Below are 21,314 nucleotides of genomic sequence, written 5' to 3'. Positions count from 1 at the left end.
GCTGCCCAGCTTGACTTCACTAACTTTGTCTGCTGCCCAGCCTGGTTGCCCTGTCCCTCCGTCTGTATCCCAGCTTGAATCTGCTGACTCCCCACCTGCTGCCCGGCTTGACTCTGCTAACGCTCTGCCTGCTGCACAGCCTGACTTCACTGACTCTCCACCTGCTGCCCGGCTCCACCCTGCTGACTCCAAGCCTGCTGCTGAGCCTAGCTCTACAGACTCGCCACTTGTTGCCCAGCCTGACTCCACTAACTCCTCCCAGTCTGACTTTGCTTTTTCCACCTGCTCCCCAGCCTTCCGCCTCTTACTTTCTTTCTGCTGCCCATTCCGATTCCACCGACTCTCCACCTGCTACCCAGCTTGACTCCAATGATTCTTTGCCAGCTGCCAAGTCTGACCTTCCATCTGCTCCCCAACCTGACCCTGCCGACACTTGATCTGCTGCCCAGGCTGACTTCACTGACTCTCCACTTCCTGACCGGTCTAACTGCTAATCTTGCCCTCTCCCCAGCTTGACTTTCTACCCGCTGCCCATCTGGATTCTGCAGACTTTACACCTGCTGCCCAGCCTTACTTTGCTAATTCTCTGCCTGCTGTCCAGGCTGACTCCCCTAACTTTCTGCCTGTATCCCCAACTTTACACTGCTGAGTCCTGACTCCCCACAGGTTGCCCAGCTTGACTCTGATGTCTCTCTGCCTGCTGCCCAGCTTAACTTCACTGACATTTTGCCTGCAGCCAAATCTGACTCTGTATGCTGCCCAACCTGACCTTGCTGACTCTCTGCCTGCTGCCTGCCAAGCACTGCTGATTTCATGCTGCACAGCCAGACTTTGCTGATTTATTTTCGGAGGCCTTGTATCCCAATTTGGCTTCTGAGGTCCTGAAGCCTGACCCAGACTGCGACCCAGATATAAGATGTGTTAAGGGACCCGGGTAACCAGATGGTTAACTAGACCTAGCTGCCAGTCAATTCATACCAGGCCAACCCCTTGCAAAATAAAAAAAATAAATAAAAAAATGAAGTGTGGGGTCACCCAAAAATATTCATAGCAGACTGTTATCTGAGCATACAGACTAGCTAATCTGCTGAGGACCTTCATCTACCCTCAGCTGTTACCCTGTTGTGGGTCTATGTGAAGAGACAATACCAGATATGGCTAAAGTGTCTTTGCAAGTGCATGTGACTGTATAAAACGGACTAACATAGCGCTGGCCAAGTCCTGGAAGGTCTGCAGGGTGTAAACAGTGTAGCACCAACTGACCCCCAAAGTGTCCGCAGATGGGAGGGTAAGGGTACAGGATACCCATGAACAAGGAAACTCCAGAAAAGGCTAAAACAAAAGTGCATACGGTCTTCCCAGATGGAAAACCTTGAAGCTGACCTGGCATTCTCGACTGTAAGTCATTAAATCAGCTGCCAACACCCTTGGGAGAAGACACCATACTCCAGTGAGATCCAAGCATTTTTGGCCCCTCAAGACATCTGGAGGTCCTCCATGACTCCTCAATCCCCCTGGTTACACAAGCTAGGCCTCAAACCCAGGCCTTTGCCCAGGAGACATGTTAGGCTCATTTCGTTCCAAATCGAAATTTGGACAAAATTTTCATTATTCGGAGATTTGGATGTATCCAATAAAGAATAAGAATAAAATAGAAAGCATATGGACGCCTTCCGAAATTCGAACTTCAAATAGAATAGAACCAGCTATTTTTCCCAATGAATTTCAATTGAGAGCAGAACTATTAGTTCACCACTAAATTTAAACAGACACTCCTGCCTATGGCAGGGTGGCTACAACAGTTACCAACAAATGATTGCCAAGTACCAGTTCCTGATATCAGTGGAACACCATCCTTTACTCTTAGTTGACTTCTCCCCGGCCACCAGTTCTGCACTTGGATCAGTTGATAGCCGATGTTCCTGGCTACTTGATGGAGTGGGAAGCTGTTTTTCGGCCAACTTCTCCTACCCTATATTACCAAAAGTTTTGGGACACCTGCCTTTACACACGCATGAACTGTAATGGCATCCCAGTCTTAGTCCATAGGGTTCAATATTGAGTTGGCCCACCCTTTGCAGCTATAACAGCTTCAACTCTTCTGGGAAGGCTGTCCACAAGGTTTAGGAGTGTGTCTATGGGAATGTTTGACCATTCTTCCAGAAGCGCATTTGTGAGGTCAGGCACTGATGTTGGACGGGAAGGCCTGGCTCGCAGTCCCCACTCTAATTCATCCTAAAGGTGTCAGCTATCAGGTTGAGGTGCAGGCCATTTAAGTTCTTCCACCCCAAACTCGCTCCTCCATGTTTTTATGGACCTTGCTTTGTGCACTGGTCCAAATAATTTGGTGGGGGGGGGGATTATGGTGTGGGGTTGTTTTTCCAGGGGTTGGGCTTGGCCCCTTAGTTCCAGTGAAGGGAACACTTAAAGAAACAGCATACCAAAACATTTTGGATAATTTCATGCTCCCAACTTTGTGGGAACAGTTTGGAGATGGCCCCTTCCTGTTCCAAGATGACTGCCCACCAGTGTACAAAGCAAGGTCCACAAAGACATGGATGAGCGAGTTTGGATTGGAGGAACTTGACTGGCCTGCACAGAGTCCTGACCTCAACCCGGTATTACACCTTTGGGATGAATTAGAGCGGAGACTGCGAGCCAGGCCTTCTCATCCAACATCAGTGCCTGACCTCACGAATCTGCTTCTGGAAGAATGGTCAAATATTTCCAGAGACACACACCTAAACCTTGTGGACGGCCTTCCCAGAAGAGTTGAAGCTGTTATAGCTGCAAAGGGTGGGCCAACTCAATATTGAACCCTACAGACTAAGACTGGGATGCCATTAAAGTTCATGTGGGTGTAAAGGCAGGTGTCCCAATACTTTTGGTAATATAGTGTATACAGTATCAACAGGGCCGATTACATCCCAGCCACCCATTTAGCTGATTTTTTAGAACACACATTGCACTTGTAAATTACAACCAGTGTGGAGCTGAGGCTCAAGTAGAACCAAGTTTGGCCTTCACCCACAGAAAGCCCCTATATGAAAGCAGGCCGCCAGCCCAATCAGCACATGAAGGAGCGGGGGTGCTGGCTGATGCCACATGGCCATATTTGAATGTCATTGACCAGATATGACCATGTGACTATGATGTCACCCTCATCTCTGCCCCTTGGTTATCTGTGGCTGTAGGGTGGGAAATTCCCGGGGCTGCAGCTGATTGGGATGGTGGCCAGCTTCAGGTGGAATGTGCGTTTTGAACCTATAAATATCTGTAAAGTTGAGTGATATTGTGAATATTATTCAGGCATCGTATATGACTTGCTATACGAAAAAAGGCTTTGTGTTTTCATGCTGAACTTTCATTGTGGTACAATCTATATGGAATAAAAAAGTCCTAACCCCTTTATTACCACCGTACATCTTTAAATGGTGGCTTGGAAGAAGGTTCTTTACCCAATGACATTTATAATCACCACTGGGTAAAGCACCACGGGGCAACCTCTGCACTGGCTAGAGGCAGTGTACTGAGTCGATCCGAGTAGCTCTGTACCTTGTCAATTTGAGTGGCTCTGTACCTTGCAGTGTACCGAGGCAATCCGAGTAGCTCTGTACCTTGCGGTGCACCAAATCGATCCGAGTGGCTCTGTGCCTTGTCAATTTGAGTGGCTCCATACCTTGCAGTGTACCGAGTCAATCCGAGTGGCTCTGTACCTTGCGGTGCACCAAATCGATCCGAGTGGCTCTGTACCTTGCAGTGTACCAAGTCGTTCCGAGTGGCTCTGTACCTTGCAGTGTACAAAGTCAATCAGAGTGGCTCTGTACCTTGCAGTGTATCAAGTCGATCAGAGTGGCTCTGTACCTTGCAGTATACCAAGTCGATCTGAGTGGCTCTGTACCTTGCAGTGTACCGCAATTGGTATTAATGTTTTTTTTAACCCTTTCACCCCCCCTTTCTGTACACCTGATTATCATCTCATTATGTGACCATATATTAACCCCTTACCCTCTGTTGTCCTGCACACTGACCCCTTCTTCTTCCTCTGTGTACGACCCATAGCATAAGGCTGCTCAGGCTACCGCCTTAGGGTGCCAGGAGGAGGAGAAGGGGGGATCTGAACCTCACCAGCCACTTGCTGGGGGATTCGTATTTGTAACCCCTTCCCCGCCGCCTGTACACACCAGTATTTGCACTGGGAGCGCTCCGCACACTTTCGCCATGTAGATAAAAATCCTTGCACCTCCCCCGCATACAATCGCCAAGCCCTGTGTTTGAACCTCCTAATCACCATCATGTTTTTTACATTTCACAAAAATTGTGGCAAAAATAAAATGAAGTCACATCGGGGTGTCTACTTTCCAATATGGGGGTTTTCATACCGCCCGACATTTTTATTTATATATGTTTTATAACAGCAAAAAAGATGTACGGCAAAATATGATTCATATACAACACATTTCCCGCACTCAGGAAACGAATGCTACTAGCGGGTTCTGTGGGTTCTCTGATGTCTGGTAAGATTAGACTTATGTAAGAAACTTGTCCCGCACTCAGGGCAGGAGTGCGGCTTCTCCCCCGTGTGAGATTTCTGATGTTTGACAAGGACTGATTTCCATGCAAAACATTTCCCGCACTCAGGGCAGGAGTACAGCCTCTCCTTGGTGTGAGTTTTCTGATGTCTGACAAGATCGGATTTCCATGGAAAAGATTTCCCGCACTCAGGGCAGGAGTGCAGCTTCTCCTTGAGGTGATATTTCTGATGTCTGGCAAGATTTGATCTCCATAAAAAACATTTCCCGCACTCAGGGCAGGAGTGCGGCTTTTCCCCTGCGTGAGATTTTTGATGATTGACTAGATATGATTTCCGTAGATAACATTTCCCGCACTCAGAACAGGGAAACGGCTGTCTCGACGTATGACGTACAATACGATGTCTATTAGCACCAGACCTACATGAAAAACTTTTTCCACACTCAGGACAGCAATATGGCTTCTCCCCTGTGTGAGACTTCTGATGCACAACAAGGCTGCGCTTTTGTGAAAAACATTTCCCGCACTCGGAGCAGCTATACGGCTTCTCCCCTGTGTGAGTTTTTATATGATAATTAAGAATTGATTCCTTTCTAAAACATTTCCCGCACTCGGGGCAGGCATGCAGCCTCTCCCCTGTATGCACTCTCCGATGACTGTAAAGAATTGACTTCTGAGTGAAACGTTTGCCGCACTCAGGGCAGCCATACGGCATCACCCCCGTGTGAAATCTCTGATGTAAAGCAAGCCCTTCTTCACTTACAAAACATTTCCTGCACTCAACGCAGGAATATGTCTTCTCCCTCATGTGAGATCTTTGATGTACAACAAGTCGCGATTTCCATGAGAAACATTTCCCGCACTTAAGGCAGGAATACGGCTGCTCCCCTGTGTGACATTTTATATGATTATTAAGATTTGTTTTCCTTTTAAAACTTTTTCCGCACTCGGGGCAGGCATACAGCCCCTCCCCCGTGTGACATCTTTGATGGTCAACCATCTCTGATCTCTTTGAGAAACATTTCTCGCACTCAGAGCAGGAATATGGCTTCTCCCCGGTGTGAGATCTCTGATGTATAACAAGCCCTGATTTCTGTGAGAAACATTTCCCGCACTCAGGGCAGGAATACGGCTTCTCCCCGGTGTGAGATCTTTGATGTGTATCAAGCCCTGACTTCCCTGCGAAACATTTTCCGCACTCAAGGCAGGAATACGGCTTCTCGCCCGTGTGAGTTCTCTGATGTCTGACCAATTGGTCTTTATGTAGAAAATATCTATCGCACTCAGAACAGGTAAGAAGTTTACTCGGCTTGTGAGACCCTTCATGTATAAAAAGAGCTAAACCAGAGCTAAAACTTTCCCCGCACTCAGGACAGGCAAATGTTTTCTCCCCCTGAATTCCAGCACCACCCCTCACAGTACGAGGTTGCTCAGAGTCCGAGGGATTTGATGGTCTATCCACACTGTGAAGTCCACCATCCATAGTGGAGCTCATTGGCTTTTCTCCGGGACAATCTCCTGTGATGTCCTCATCTTCCATTCTACAACCTGGAGATAAAGTGAGACGATCCTTTGAGGGTTTCTCCATGGCGTGTCCTGGAAAAATATAAAAACATCATCAATAGATATGAGAGGGTTAGTTCACTTCCATCAACATTCCATCTGGATCAGGTAGATATGAGTGAGGAGATGTTCTCTGTGGAGGTCCCAACCACCTGCGACTCTCCCCCCTCTTCAGTCAAAGGTCCTTTGGTCCTCCTCCCAGATCACTTCTACATTTACACAGCCTTGTCAGAAGAGCAGGAACCAATGGGGACTGGGAGGTCCATGCTCTTCACACAACCACAAGCCTAGACACTGGGTCATGTGACCTCTGATAAACAAGAAGTTCAGACCATACCATAGTACCATAGAACAAGTAACCATAGGCCTAGGCTTCTGTAGCTTCGTTTCTTCCCTTCTCTGGACCAATTAGTGAGCAGTAACAGAGCAGAGATAAGAGAAGAATATATTATGGGTCACCTGTGCTGATCTCTGTAGGAGTGTCCTCCTCTATGGATGTCCTCGTCATTCCAGCCTCCCTATATTGCTGATCATCCCTCACATACGTCTCTTCTACTTCACCCTAAACCAACAGAATGGCAGCAAAAGAAAAAGGTTTTCATACTTTGTGTATTCAAAAACAGTCAGGTTATACTGCCGCCTACTGGAGGTTGAGACAGTTTCAGACAGAAAAATTGTAAGCAATCCCTCATATAACCCCTCCTTTACCGAGTATGCCTTAGTTTTTTGGAAAAGCAGTACCAAGGGCAAAAGCAAAAAGCACAAAAGGTTTGGGACCTGTGTCCCTCAATGGACTCCAAGAATTAGATGTTATGGTAAACATACAAAGAAAAATTGCCCACGGGACTTTGCGAGGCTCAAAAGATGTTATGATAAGTTGAAGGTGGTTATGGTCTCCATTGAGGGACGCAGGAATTCAGATACAATCGGGACATCCAAAAGCAATCCAACCAGTCAGGGAAGGAAGGTTCCATAAGAAGGCCTCATGTACACTTGCTTCAAAATGTGGCATTGGACACGCTTTTTGTAAAGCACTCTGAATGCCAACCAAAGCTCCTGTCTAAATAAAATGGTGACCTCATAGTCCTGGTCACTTGTGTTTGCTTTGCTTCAAAAATGATGTCACTTTCTTGCTGCTTCAAAGCGTCTGCAAAGCCTCCATAGAAGTCTATGACAACGCTCACTTACAGCACCTGCAGCATTTGAGAGGCTTTTATACAGCGTTAGCTTTGCTTTGTTTTGGAGGTTTTGCAGGTATGAGATCTCCCAGGATGCACTGGGAAACCAACAAGCCAACTGGAAAGACATCATCAGCAGTCACTTCAGGCTCATGTGTATATATTCTACAAGTGTCTAGTGCAGACGTCATATCTGGTGTGCAGGGTGGAGTAGCAGGAAGGTGAGCGGGGACTGCAGCAGATCAACTAACATGGAGTGGAGCAACTAGCAGACGGCACACATGGTGTGCAACATGGGAACACTCTAGAGGAAGGTAAGTGGGGACCGGAGTGCAAGAACTGAGTGGCAGAGGATCAGCAAGGCCGGGGGACCAGAGCAGGAGAAACTAGAAGATGTCACGCGTGGTGCACATGGGAGCAATAGAGGGAGGTGAGAGAGGAGAATCAGCAGAGCTGGGGCTTACTACTGAGTGGGGGATCAGCAGAGCTGGGAGATAATACTAAGTGGAGGGTCAGCATAGCTAGGGGTTACTACTGAGTGGGGGATCAGCAGAGCTTGGGGCTACTACTAAGTGGAGGATCAGCAGAGCTTAGGGTTACTACTGAGCAGCAGAAACTAGAAGATGTCACATGTGGTGCACAGCATCTGAGAAATATAGTGGGAGGTGAGAGAGGATGATCAGCAAACCAAAGGATCAGCAGAGCTGGGGTTTACTACTGAGTAGCGGATCAGCAAACCACAGGATCAGCAGAGCTGGGGGTTTACTACTGAGCGGGGGATCAGCAGCGATGGGGGTTTCTACTCAGTGGAGGATCAGCAGAGCTGGGGGTTACTACTGAGCAGTGGATCAGCAGAGCTGGGGGTTATTACTGAGAGGAGGATTAGCAGATCTGGGAGTTACTACTAAGTGGGGGATCAACAGAGCTGGGGGTTGCTACTGAGTTGAGGATTGGCAAAGCTGGGGTTCTACTGAGTGGAGCATCAGCAGAGCTGGGGGTACTACTGAGCAGGGGATCTGCTGAATGAGGGTACTAATAAGCTGGGGATCTGCTGAACAGGGGTGCTAATGAGCCGGGATCTGCTTAGTGGGGGTACTACTGAGCTGGGATCCCACTGGGCCCCTTTAAAACAAATATGAAAAAAACACACAGACAGGAAGCCATACACGATAAACTCTATGGTAGTTAACAAATCAAAAGCTAAATTTACAAACTCAGATCCTAGGGGGGCAGTAGCTCCCTACACAGGTACAAGTAGTACCCCTAAAAGGTAGACTGGAATGAAGGGTGTAACCTCAGACTGGTGTGAAGGAACACCAGAAGAACAAGCGGATGGACAAACCACTCACTGAACACCTGAAGGTGACACTTGGGGGTTGACAGATGAACTCTGCCGGACCAAACTTTTGAAACAAAGGGCCCTTCAAACTTAGGGGGGCCGGACTTTGGCCAATGGGAGTAGAAAATGCCCTGGAACCAGTAGGAGTAAAAAATGCCATAGGCTTGATGTGTAATGGGCGTAAACAAAAAAATTCATAATTGGTGTCAGTAGGAGTAATGGTGCCCCAACATTCGTGTCAGTGGGAGGAATAGTAACCCAAGGGTAAAGGCAAGCAAAGAGCCACATTCGTCCCCCTGGCCATAATTTGTAGACCACTGGTATAGATCATGATTCTAAGAATATCCTGTCCCCTGCCAGTCCAGTGAAGCATCCATAGTCATGAAGGGAGGGACAGGAACCTTAGCCACACTGCTAAGAACATTGGCCTGATTAAGGCTAGAACGGAAGAAGGGATATGGTGACTCTTCCTCAGGAGGCTATGGATCAGCCACAGAAGGAGGTCCTATCTCCAGGAGATCAAATCCCAAGAACGCCCCCAGACATACTCAGTTTCCAACAGGTGGTACCATCCGCAGGAACATAGGGAGCAGACTACTCCTACAATGGTGAGAATTCCCAAACCTTCACCGAGGTGAAGGTCTTACAAACCTAGATGATGCCCAATGGAGTCCAACTTAGGGAATGGACTAAAAACAAGATCCTCCAAGCAAGAGAAGACCACCTGTTATGGTGAATCAGATTGAAACCCTGGGTAAGGGAACACCCCGGCAAGTGTTTGGTGCCCCGGGGCAGAGAGAAAATGCCACCACACTCGCCAAAAGAGACTGACAGGACACAACTTCCTGGGAAGACCATACCAAAGTTTGGTCCCTTAATGTCCTACAGGCCCCTGATGGGGAAGAAGGGGAAATTCCCTGACAGATAATGGAGGGTCCAAATAAAGACAGGGTAGATATTTTTTCAGGGAGGGTTCAAGATAAACGGGTTTGATTGCAAGGGGCAAAAAAGCTGGCCATCTTTAGGAAAGGTCATTTGAGAATTCCATAATAGGGATGCCAGGAAGGGCACCAGGGTAGCAACCAGGCCCAGTACTCCAAGAAGTAGCAGAAGCCCAAAAAGAGCACTGCAGGGCTAGGTCCTTATTAGAGTAGAAGAGCAGACACTGGTTCCAGATGACCCTGTAGATCAGGGAGCTCCTCTGAAGAGGAGGGCATCTGAGGGGCGCCTGGTACCATGAAGCATTTAAAAGTATCCAGAGATACAGAATTATCCTGAAGCTGGCAAAAGAAGTGCAGATGGAGTATCATTCCAAAAGTCAAATCCCCTTTTTGGGCAGGAAAATGGATTCCAGGGTGTATGGAACACAGGAGGGCCTGGGAAGATACAGTAACCTGTGCAATAGCACAAGAATGGTAATGGGGGGCAACTGAATGAGGGTCTTTGTTACTAGGTGGCTCCATCCTTGTGTTCTTCAGAAAGCTCCTTTATCACACCATACTCATCACCATCTTTTTTATACTCTTCTCTAATAACACTATTATAATTCTAGAGGTTTCCACTTCAAGTATATAATAAGACATTGTTGGGGAATTCTGAACCCAACAGTCAGGGCGATAGGCTTGGTGGTCATGGTCTTGTTGCCTTCAGATTCCCCAACCTTGTTTGGAATCTTCTGAACCCAACAGTCAGGGCTACGGGCCTGATGGTCATTGTCTTGCTGCCCTAAGGTTTTCCAACAAGGTTGGGAATCTTCTGAACCTAACAGTCAGGGCTACTTGCCTGATGGTCATGGTCTTGTTGCCCTCAGCTTCTCCAACCTTGTTGGGAATCTTCTGAACACAAGAGTTTTGGCTACAGGCCTGGTGGTCATGGTCTAGTTGCCTACAGCTTCTTCAACCTTGTTGGGAACCTTCTGAACCCAACAGTCAGGGCTACAGGCCTGGTGTTCATGGTCGTATTGCCCTCAGCTTCTCCAACCTTGTTGGGAATCTTCTGAACCCAACAGTCAGGCTTACAGGCCTGGTGGTCATGGTTTTGTTGCCCTCAGCTTCTCCAACCGTGTTGGGAATCAATAAACAAGAACATGTGGATGTGTGAAAAGTATAGTTTGTTGCATGAGAACTAATAAGAGAGACTCTGGGTTATCTTGCTCAAAGTGAGCGCGTTATGTCTAAATAATGAGACTGTATTCTGGAAATGTAGAGTTTTGGAGATCCATGGGGCTAGATAATTGGGTTTTGCCGGCTTTATTGAGGAGTGTGTCATATGTTAATCAGATTCTTTGCATAAATGATCAAAATGGTATATATAAAAAAACATGAAATGTAAACTATTAAGCACTTTCCTCTTTTTGCCACATATATGGGTTCAATAGACTCACATGATATTTTTAAGCATACGGTGGTCTGGATTCTTCTACAATATTCATTGTAGGAAACAATAACTACCAAATATCATTCCTCGTCTACCTGATAAGGTCTTGCATAGCTGTGATCTTCCTGCCTGGGATGTCTTGGTCTCTGTGGTGGTTTTCTGTGGCTGGATAACTCCACCATGGTGTCCTTGACCAGATTTTTGTTAACCTCCTCAATCACCCCATCCTCATCATCCTTCTCTTGTATCTCTTGTCTAACATCAACTGTAGGAACATTCAGGTTTCCACTCTGAATATACAATAAAAATGACAACAATTGTATCAATGCAGATAATGTACAGATCCTAATGATACTATCAGTGATTGTTCCTCATCTACCTGATGATGGTGAGGGATGGTGTGACCTTCCTGTGTGGAATCCCGGGAATACAGAGGACTGGGACATCTCTCTGGTAGGTTCTTGTCAATAGGTGGTTCAACTGCGACATCCATGTGTCCTTCCAAAAACTCTGTCATCACACCAGACTTCTCATCCCCCTCTATATGTTCTTCTTTAACAAGATTATCATCTCTGAGGTTTTCACTCTAAATATACAATAGGAAATAATTTTAATACACAAGCTTATGTATAGATCATAACTACCAATAATTGTTCCTCATCTACCTGATGATGGTGAGGGATGGTGTGACCTTCCTGTGTGGAATCCCGGGAATACAGAGAATGAGGACATCTCTCTGGTGGGTTTATGTTACTAGGTGGATCCATCATATTCTTGTGTCCATCTGAAGGTTCCTCCACCACACCATCTTCCTCCTCTTTATACTCTTCTTGAATACTGATATTTATATCCTTGATGTTTTCATTTGTGATATATAAGGCAACATTTATTGTGACACATATGCTTGCATAAAATCATAACTACCGATAATTGTTCATTTTCTACCTCATCATGTTGTACATTTTCATTCTCTTCATGTGTGTCCATGGCATCCTTGTAGAGATCCTTGTGTCCTTCTAAATACTCCCACTCCTCCATGGAGAAATAGACAGTGACATCCTGACACCTTATAGGAACCTGACACACACAATGATACAGTCACCATCCAGACACATCCCTTGTCTGTTACTGGATAATGTCCCAGAATTCCCAGAATCCTCCTCACCTCTCCTGTCAGCAGCTCCATCATCTTCTTGGTGACTTCTAGAATCTTCTCCATGTTGTGTCTCTCGGGTTTTAGGGAGTCACATGGAGGCACTGTGATGGTCATATGATCACCGGACTTCAGAAGAGGAAATCTCTGTATTGGAGAACCAATAGGAATATCATGTTAGACTCCCAGAATCCTCCTCACCTCTCCGGTCAGGTCTGTGTTTTATTAATAGAGATAAGAGTGATATCATGTGACCTCCCAGAATCCTCTTCACCTCTCCGGTCAGGTCTGTGTTTTATTAACAGAGATAAGAGTGATGTCATGTGACCTCCCAGAATCCTCCTCACCTCTCCGGTCAGGTCTGTGTTTTATTATTAGAGATAAGAGTGATGTCATGTGACCTCCCAGAATCCTCCTCACCTCTCCGGTCAGGTCTGTGTTTTATTAATAGAGATAAGAGTGATGTCATGTGACCTCCCAGAATCCTCCCCACCTCTCCGGTCAGGTCTGTGTTTTATTAATAGAGATAAGAGTGATGTCATGTGACCTCCCAGAATCCTCCTCACCTCTCCGGTCAGGTCTGTGTTTTATTAATAGAGATAAGAGTGATGTCATGTGATCTCCCAGAATCCTCCTCACCTCTCCGGTCAGGTCTGTGTTTTATTAATAGAGATAAGAGTGATGTCATGTGACCTCCCAGAATCCTCCTCACCTCTCCGGTCAGCAGGTAGATGATCTCCAGGGTGAGGTTTAGTATCTTCTCAGTCATGTCACTCTGATCCGTCTCCATCCTCATTGGTTATGTGATCTATATGTGTTTTTCCGTAGAGGAATATCAGAGAATTATCTGGACTGTATTGATTTCACAATATTAGGATGCAAATGTTAAGGCAAAGTCAATAGGAGAATATTGAAAGTCAGTTCTGCTCATTGTTGGAGTGGGCCAGGAGATTGACCCTCTCCTATTGTAACAGTTTCTGAAGAAGGTTTCAGCCGGCATTGGAGCTCTGTGTTCCCGTCCCGCTTTCCTGTACGATGTTCTGTAATTATGAGGACGTCAGCAGGAGGAACCACAGATGTGAAGGACCAAGGAGATCGGCATCGGAGCTCCGCTCAGAGAGGTAAGAATTTACCTTTAAGAGGAAAACTTTTATTTGGGTTTGACGTTTGGTCAAGCTTTCCTGATTTACAGTATTAGTATTTTTAGTTTAATACGTGAAATTATCTGATGGAATACCGAGAGCGATATAAAAAAAAAAAATCTTTGGGCTGTTAAATAGTATATTAATTTATCTGTGTGTACATCAGACTGAAAAGAGGGACAATTAAAGATGGACACAGCAGGGGGCGTGACCAACTGTCATTTTGTTTTTTTAGATATTTGTATTTTTCAATAAATTTATATTTTTTTTATACTGCTATATCTTCTCCACTGTTTCTTAGCCTAAAAAGTCCGCCTCCCTGGTAATACTCAGTACTACCTTATTTTGTATCCTCAATGTTTTATGGACGTGGCTTATCCCTGGTGCACTTTCCTCCCCTTGTTTTGGGCCCCCGTAACGCTAATTTCGTGGAACGTTCGGGGGGATGAACCCCCCGAATAAAACGTTCACCGGTTTTTAATTTTCTTAAACTGCACCGCCCAGATATTTGTATACTACAGGAGACCCACCTCACTGGAGGCCGGGTCCTTAGTATTAAAAAAAACGTGGGTGGGTCACTACGACCATGCCACCTTTTCTTCATATGCCAGAGGGGTAAGTGTACTTGTGCACAAGGCCCTGTCCTTTACATTGTTGGACCTGCACCTGGACCCTGAGGATAGATTAGTGCTACATGCGGTTGTTGCTAATGTGCCTATGGTGATAGTGGGACTTTATATACCCCCACCGGCGCCACTTCATGTACTTCGCAAAATTACTAAATTTATAGCGGGGTATTCCACTGATAATGTGATCTTGGTGGGGGACTTCAATTAGGGCTGGGAGATTTTCTTAAAAAAAAAAAATCTTCGATTCTCTTAAATAAAAACTCGATTCACGATTCGAATTGAGGTTTTCTTTTTCTTCGGAAACCGCGCCGGTCCCGAGGCGCTGCGGGCATGAGCTTTTAGGCCTCGCGGATTAGGCCGAAGCCGCGGCCTCACCTAAAAACTCCTTGCCCGCAGCTCTTCAGGCCCGGCGCGGTGTCAGCGCCGGTCCGGAGGCGCTGCGGGCATGAGTTTTTAGGCGAGGCCGCGGCTTCGGCCTAGTCCGCGGGCGTCCGGCCGTAGCCGCAGACTAGGCCGAAGCCACGGCCTCGCCTAAAAACTCATGCCCGCAGCTCTTCAGACCCGGCGCGGTGTCAGCGCCGGTCCGGAGGCGCTGCGGGCATGAGTTTTTAGGCGAGGCCGCGGCTTCGGCCTAGTCCGCGGCGTCCGGACGTAGCCTCGCCTAAAAACTCATGCCCGCAGCACCTCGGGACCGGCGCGGTGAAAAAAAAATCTAAAAAAATAGATTTGCTTAAATTTTGAATCAATTTGACCTCTCAACTCGATTCAAGATTTAAATCGATTTTTTCCCCAGCCCTAACTTCAATATGCCACCCTGTCCAAATATGGATAGGCTGACGCCAGACACGGCTGTGGAGTCCCCATTATCCAGATGGGCTACCACGTTTAGTCTCACAGACATCTGGCGCTGGAAAAATCCCCCCCCCGCTAAGATCCTTTACCTGCCAATCAGCCTCTTATAGAGCCATGTCTCGTATTGATTTGGTAACATTCTCAATACGGTTCAAGAGATCTTTCACTTTTCCTAGGGGTATATCTGATCACTCTCCTATCTTGCTCCGACCGAACGCGAATCCTGCCCCCCCCCCCACTGACTGTCTTTGGCGCCCATCCCGGTTCTGGGTATCCGACGACCGCATAGCAATGGGCGCGGAAGTGGCTATGCGGGAATTCTGGACCGACAACCCTCCCGCTACGACATTCGCATCTAATTGGGAGACGCTAGAGGAGCATTATCAGACTGCCATAGGTCGCACCCGACGTCAGACTGGGGGAAGCACTGCTGCTCCGGGCTGAACGGAGGGCTACTGACTTAGAAGCTCGATATGCCGCTAGCAGAGACGAGGTTCACAGAGTAGATCTGCAGTGCGGGAGGTGGCGCTCCTTCGGGTAGCGGCCACAAAAAAAGCTGCCGTTACATCGATCGCAGCTCCTAGCGTGGCTGTCCAGGGAGCAATCGGCGACAACCACACTGGCCAATATCAAAGACGCCTCGGGACAGTTGCTGTCTGATCCCAGAGACATAAATACCTGCTTTGCCTCGTACTATGAGGACTTATACACGTCCAGAGTGCGATACTCTACTGGTGAACTTCAGGCGTACGTGGAGGCCATTGAGTTGCCCTCCCTGTCAGAGGCGGCCTTCAACCGCTTGCCGACCGCCTCACGCAGATATACTGCGGCAGAAGGGCTCGTACAGGCAAAATCACGTACCTGTACGTTGCCCTTTAAGAGGCGGCCAGCGGGTGCGCGCGCGCGCGCCCGTGGCAAGCTCTGTGAGTCGGGTAGCGGGTCCCGCGGACTCGATCGCCGCGGGGATACCCGCGATCGCCTCACGGGGAGGAAGAACGGGGAGATGCTGATGTAAACAGCATTTCCCCGTTCTGCCTAGTGACAAGTGTCACTGATCTCTGCTCCCTGTCATTGGGAGCAGAGATCAGTGATGTCACACTCACAGCCCATCCCCCTGACAGTTAGTAATCCCTCCCTAGTACTGATTTAACCCATCCCCGCCCCCTAGTGGTTAACCCCTTCACTGCCAGTGTCATTTATACAGGAATCGGTGCATTTTTATAGCACTGATCGCTGTATAAATGACAATGGTCCCAAAAATGTGTCAAAAATGTCCGACGTGTCCACCATAACGTCGCAGTCACGATAAAAATTGCTGATCGCCGCCATTTAAAAAAAATAATAAATTAATAAAAATGCCAAAAAACCATCCCCTATTTTGTAAACGCTATAACTTTTGCGCAAACCAATCAATAATCGCTTATTGCAATTTTTTTTTACCAAGAATACGTATCGGCCTAAACTGAGGAAAAAAATTGTTTTTTTATATATTTTTGGGGGATATTTATTATAGCAAAAAGTAAAAAAAAAATGTGTTTTTTTCAAAATTGTCGCTCTATTTTTGTTTATAGCGCAAAAAATAAAAACCACAGAGGCGATCAAATACCACCAAAAGAAAGCTCTATTTGTGGGAAAAAAAGGACGTCAATTTTGTTTGGGTGCAACGTCGCACGACCGCGCAATTGTCAGTTAAAGCGACGCAGTGCCGAATCGCAAAAAGTGCTCTGGTCAGGAAGGGAGTAAATTCTTCCGGGGCTGAAGTGGTTAAAGGACTTGACGCGCCGCTAACCCTTAAAGAGCTCCAAAACGACATTGGCTCCCTTCAATCGGGAAAGGCCCCGGGAAGACGATGGGTTCCCCGTAGAATTTTACAAGGCACATGCTGAAACCTTGGCTACTAGAGGTCCTATCTGCTTCCTTTGACTCAGCCGCTCTGCCCCCCTCCATGTCTAGAGCTGTAACTGTGGTGGTTCCTAAACCTGGCAAGGACCCTGAACTCTGCTCCTCGTATTAGGCCTATCTCACTCCTTAACGTGGACGCAAAAATCCTTGCAAAAGGTTCTTGCAACCAGACTCAATACAGTTATCCTATCGCTGATACATGGAGACCAGACCGGCTTCATGCCGGGCAAAGGAACGGATATTAATCTGCGAAGATTGTATACCGTGCTGGCAAGTCTGGCGGCTGCTGAAAGGGAGGCTAATGTGGTGGCCTCCCTGGACGCAGAGAAAGCCTTCGACTCGGTGGAGTGGGAATACTTATGGCTTATTTTACATAAATTTGGGAATAGGAACTAAATTTAATTTATACAGTGGCTGCGGCTATTATATTCTAGTCCAACAGCTAGAGTCCGTACAAACGGTATCCTCACGGCCTCGATTCCCCTTCACCGAGGCACCAGGCAGGGCTGCCCGCTCTCCTCGGCTCTTTTTGCTTTGGCAATCGAGCCACTGGCGGTGCTCCTCAGAGCGTCAACGGAAGTGGGAGGTATCTCCTTTCCTCCCCTAACTGAAAAAGTTTCTCTGTATGCGGATGATATAGTTACATAGTAGGTGAGGTTGAAAAAAGACACAAGTCCATCAAGTCCAACCTATGTGTGATTATATGTCAGTATTTATATCCCTGTATGTTGCGGTCATTCAGGTGCTTATCTAATAGTTTCTTGAAGCTATCAATGCTCCCCACTGAGACCACCGCCTGTGGAAGGGAATTCCACATCCTTGCCGCTCTTACAGTAAAGAACCCTCTACGTAGTTTAAGGTTAAACCTCTTTTCTTCTAATTTTAATGAGAGGCCGCAAGTCTTGTTAAATGCTCTTCTGCGAAAAAGTTTTCTCCCTATTGTGGGGTCACCAGTACGGTATTTGTATATTGAAATCATATCCCCTCTCAAGCGTCTCTTCTCCAGAGAAAATAAGTTCAGAGCTCGCAATCTTTCCTCATAACTAAGATCCTCCAGACCCTTTATTAGCTTTGTTGCCCTTCTTTGTACTCGCTCCATTTCCAGTACATCCTTCCTGAGGACTGGTGCCCAGAACTGGACAGCATACTCCAGGTGCGACCGGACCAGAGTCTTGTAGAGCGGAAGAATTATCGTTTTATCTCTGGAGTTGATCCCTTTTTTAATGCCAATATTCTGTTTGCTTTGTTGGCGTTGCATGCCATTGCTGAGCCTATCATCTACTAGGACCCCCAGGTCCTTTTTCATCCTAGATTCCCCCAGAGGTTATGCTATCGTATCTCTGTGATGCCCAACAATCGCTTAGAGCAGCCCTGTCTATTATTGACCGATTTGGTGTATTTTCAGGGATCAGGGTGAACTGGGAGAAATCCCTCCTGTCCCCCCTGACAGATGTTCCGGCACCGGCAGGCCCCCCCCCCCCCTCTTAAAAGAGTAACGAGATTCAAATATCTAGGCATCCAATCTGATCTTCAAAGCTATCTAATTGATAATATACATCCCATTCTTCAGCAATTTATTCAACGTTGCTCGGTGTGGAAAACATTGGCATTGACCCCGGTGGGGAGGGCGAACCTAATTAAAATGTCCTTCCTCCGCTCCCTGTTCCAAAATCATTCTTTGCAAATTTAGACCAAGCTATCACCTCTTTTGTATGGGCAGGGGCAACACCCAGAATAGCTAAACAAACATTGCAGTTATCGCTCACTGAAGGAGGCCTCTCTCTACCAAATTTTAAGAAATACTACTGGGCGGCGGTGCCGGTCTCTGTACGCTGGTGGTTTACTCAGGACGTCACTAACCCAGCGGTCAATCTAGAGGCAGCGATTCTAGGCTCATACTCTGAACTCCGTAATCTGGTGTACAGAGGTCCGAGATACAGCCCCCAAGTCACAACGCCTAGGAAAATGACGGTAATGGTGTGGCAGCAAGCGTCTTTATGTCTCAATAATAGAAATACTGTTTCTCCACATACTCCGTTGTGGGGCAACCCAACAATGCCACACTTCCAATCTGTTCCAGACCCTCAGGTTTGGGCCAGGTACGAAGTCCGGACATTGCGTCATATTTTTTAAAGGAAGGTCACCTCCTCTCGTTTGCAGAATTGAAAAGCAAAATATCAACTCCCCCCCCCATGGATGTTTTTCAGGTTTCTACAACTTAGGCATGCTGCCCGAGCGCAGTTCCCACATGGGATAGACCTACCTGTCCACTTGGTTGAATCCCTGCTGATGACTACCAATGTAGACCGTATGCTGTCCTCCATATATCTAATGCCGCGTACACACGAGCGGACTTTACGGTAGACTTTGCCCGGCGGACTTTTCAACGGACTTTCTGAATGAACGGACTTGCCTACACACAATCCACCAAAGTCCGTCGAATTCGTACGTGATGACGTACGACCGGACTAAAACAAGGAAGTTCATAGCCAGTAGCCAATAGCTGCCCTAGCGTGGCTTTTTGTCCGTCGGACTAGCATACAGACGAGCGGATTTTTCGACCGGACTCGAGTTCGACGGATAGATTTAAAACATGATTCAAATCTAAGTCCGTCCAACTTTTGAGAAAACAAAGTCCGCTGGAGCCCACACACGATCGAATTGTCTGATGAAATCCCGTCCGCCGGGGCAAAGTCTGCCGTAAAGTCCGCTCGTGTGTACGCGGCATAAGACTTACATGCAAAGACACCTCCAAAATGCTCCCACTGTTCATTAAATGGCAGCTGGACATCCCGGCTTTGACTGAGGAAGACTGGTCAGAAGGACTTCAGCAATGCATCCCATTTATGGTCTCAGCAAGAGACAGATTTGTGCAGTTGAAGTTTCTCCACAGGGTGTCCTACACCCCACATAGACTGTCCATAATTTACCCAGGATTGGATGATACGCGTCCCAAATCCAGACAGTCAGTGGGGACCTTCTTTCACGTGGTCTGCTCGTGCCCGGTCCTACAGGCGCGAAGTAGTGGCTGATATAAATGGAGTGGTAGGGCTGCATCCAGATGTAGACCCGCTTGTGTTCCTTCTGGGTATTACAGACAGCTTGGCAACTGCCAAGTATACAAAAATGTTCTATACAGCTTATTATGCCAAGAAAGAGATCTTATTTCGATGGAAGCTACCAGACCCCCCCCCCCCCCTACGGTAAAGGCGTGGCGAGCCCACGTAAATGCGGTACTGCCACTATATAAACTCACCCCTGAATTTTGACAAAATATGTGCGGCCTGAGTTGAAGCTAGAACCAGTGTTTCTCAACTCCAGTCCTCAAGGCGCCCCCAACAGGTCATGTTTTCAGGATTTCCCAGGATGAAACGGCTGTGGTAATTACTAAAGGCAGTGAAACTGACCAAATCACCCGTGCAAAATAATGGAGAGCCTGAAAACATGACCCGTTGGGGGCGCCTTGAGGACTGGAGTTGAGAAACACTGAGCTAGACATCTAGTGCCGTGATTGCACTTCTGATGTTCTCCCTTGGGAGACCCTACTGACTGACGGCGGGTGTGGTGACCCCATCCCTCGTTACAAGAGACGCTGGCGCGTGGACTTATTGGATTCTTTTATAACTACTACTCCGTTTCCCCGAAAATAAGACCTAGCGTGATTGTCGGCGATGGCTGCAATATAAGCCCTACCCCCCAAATAAGCCCTAGTTAAAGTCCTTGTAGGTCTTATTTTCAGGGTAGGGCTTATTTTTGGGGAAACGGGGTAGGGCTTATTTGGGGGGTAGGGCTTATATTGCAGCCATCACTGACAATCACGCTAGGTCTTATTTTCGGGTAAACAGGGTATATACACAACTGTGCATAAGTGCATTGATACTATTTTCATGCATGTAAATCTTTTCTGCAGCACATACATATCCTCTGAAGAAGACCCGATGGGGTCGAAACGCGTCAGTCATTCCAAGCGCTTGTTTATTGTATAATTTATGTGTAGTTCTATATATGCTCCTGTGCTTTTTATTACTGTTTGTACACAGGTTATGTTTTTTACTTTATTGTCATATGTTCCAATTATAGTATTTTTTTAAATTTAACACCATCTGTATATGTTGTTTGCTGCCTAGAAAACCCCTTTCCCTTGGGGGAAAACTCCTTTTTTTCTGAACTTTTTCAGGGGGGGGGGGGGGGTTGGGGGGTCAGCCACTTCCCTTTCCCAAGTGTCTCCCCTTTTTACACGTTTTCGGGATTTCCCTCAGATGAAAACAGCTGTGGTAATTACTAAAGGCAGTGAAACTGATCAAATCACCCGGGCAAAATAATGGAGAGCCTGAAAACACGACCCGTTGGGGGCGCCTTGAGGACTGGAGTTGAGAAACGCTGAGCTAGACATCTAGTGCCGTGATTGCACTTCTGATGTTCTCCCTTGGGAGACCCTACTGACTGACGGCGGGTGTGGTGACCCCATCCCTCGTTACAAGAGACGCTGGCGCATGGAGGTATTGGATTCTTTGATCGCTAGTGGGGTCCAGTACTTTCCCACTTCCTCCTGCTTTCTTCACAATTTTTTCTCTCTTTCCCTTCATTTTTTTATTTTTTGTGGCTCCAACTGTTAAAACTAACCTAATACTCTCCAGTGGGAGCTCT

General features: G+C 47.1%; 2 protein-coding genes across 2 annotated transcripts in view; one reads left to right on the top strand and one right to left on the bottom strand.

Moving 5' to 3' along the window:
- Positions 1-21,314, top strand: part of LOC141104988 (uncharacterized) — a 443,832-nt gene that overhangs the window by 175,391 nt on the left and 247,127 nt on the right. The gene's annotated exons all lie outside the window — the stretch shown is intronic.
- LOC141105458 (uncharacterized) overlaps positions 4,356-21,314 on the bottom strand; it is a 60,449-nt gene continuing 43,490 nt past the window's right edge. Inside the window, 7 exon segments of the mRNA XM_073595312.1 lie at positions 4,356-6,129; positions 6,556-6,658; positions 11,085-11,279; positions 11,369-11,575; positions 11,655-11,840; positions 11,935-12,072; positions 19,680-19,776. Of these exon segments, the coding sequence (XP_073451413.1) occupies positions 4,487-6,129; positions 6,556-6,658; positions 11,085-11,279; positions 11,369-11,575; positions 11,655-11,840; positions 11,935-12,072; positions 19,680-19,776 (2,569 nt within the window). The 3' untranslated portion in view covers positions 4,356-4,486.

The sequence above is a fragment of the Aquarana catesbeiana genome, linkage group LG08 (assembly GCF_042186555.1).
Source record: "Aquarana catesbeiana isolate 2022-GZ linkage group LG08, ASM4218655v1, whole genome shotgun sequence".
In the NCBI taxonomy this organism is placed as follows: domain Eukaryota; kingdom Metazoa; phylum Chordata; class Amphibia; order Anura; family Ranidae; genus Aquarana; species Aquarana catesbeiana.
Note: the sequence above shows the minus strand (reverse complement) of the source record. Positions and strands in the feature narration are given on the sequence as shown.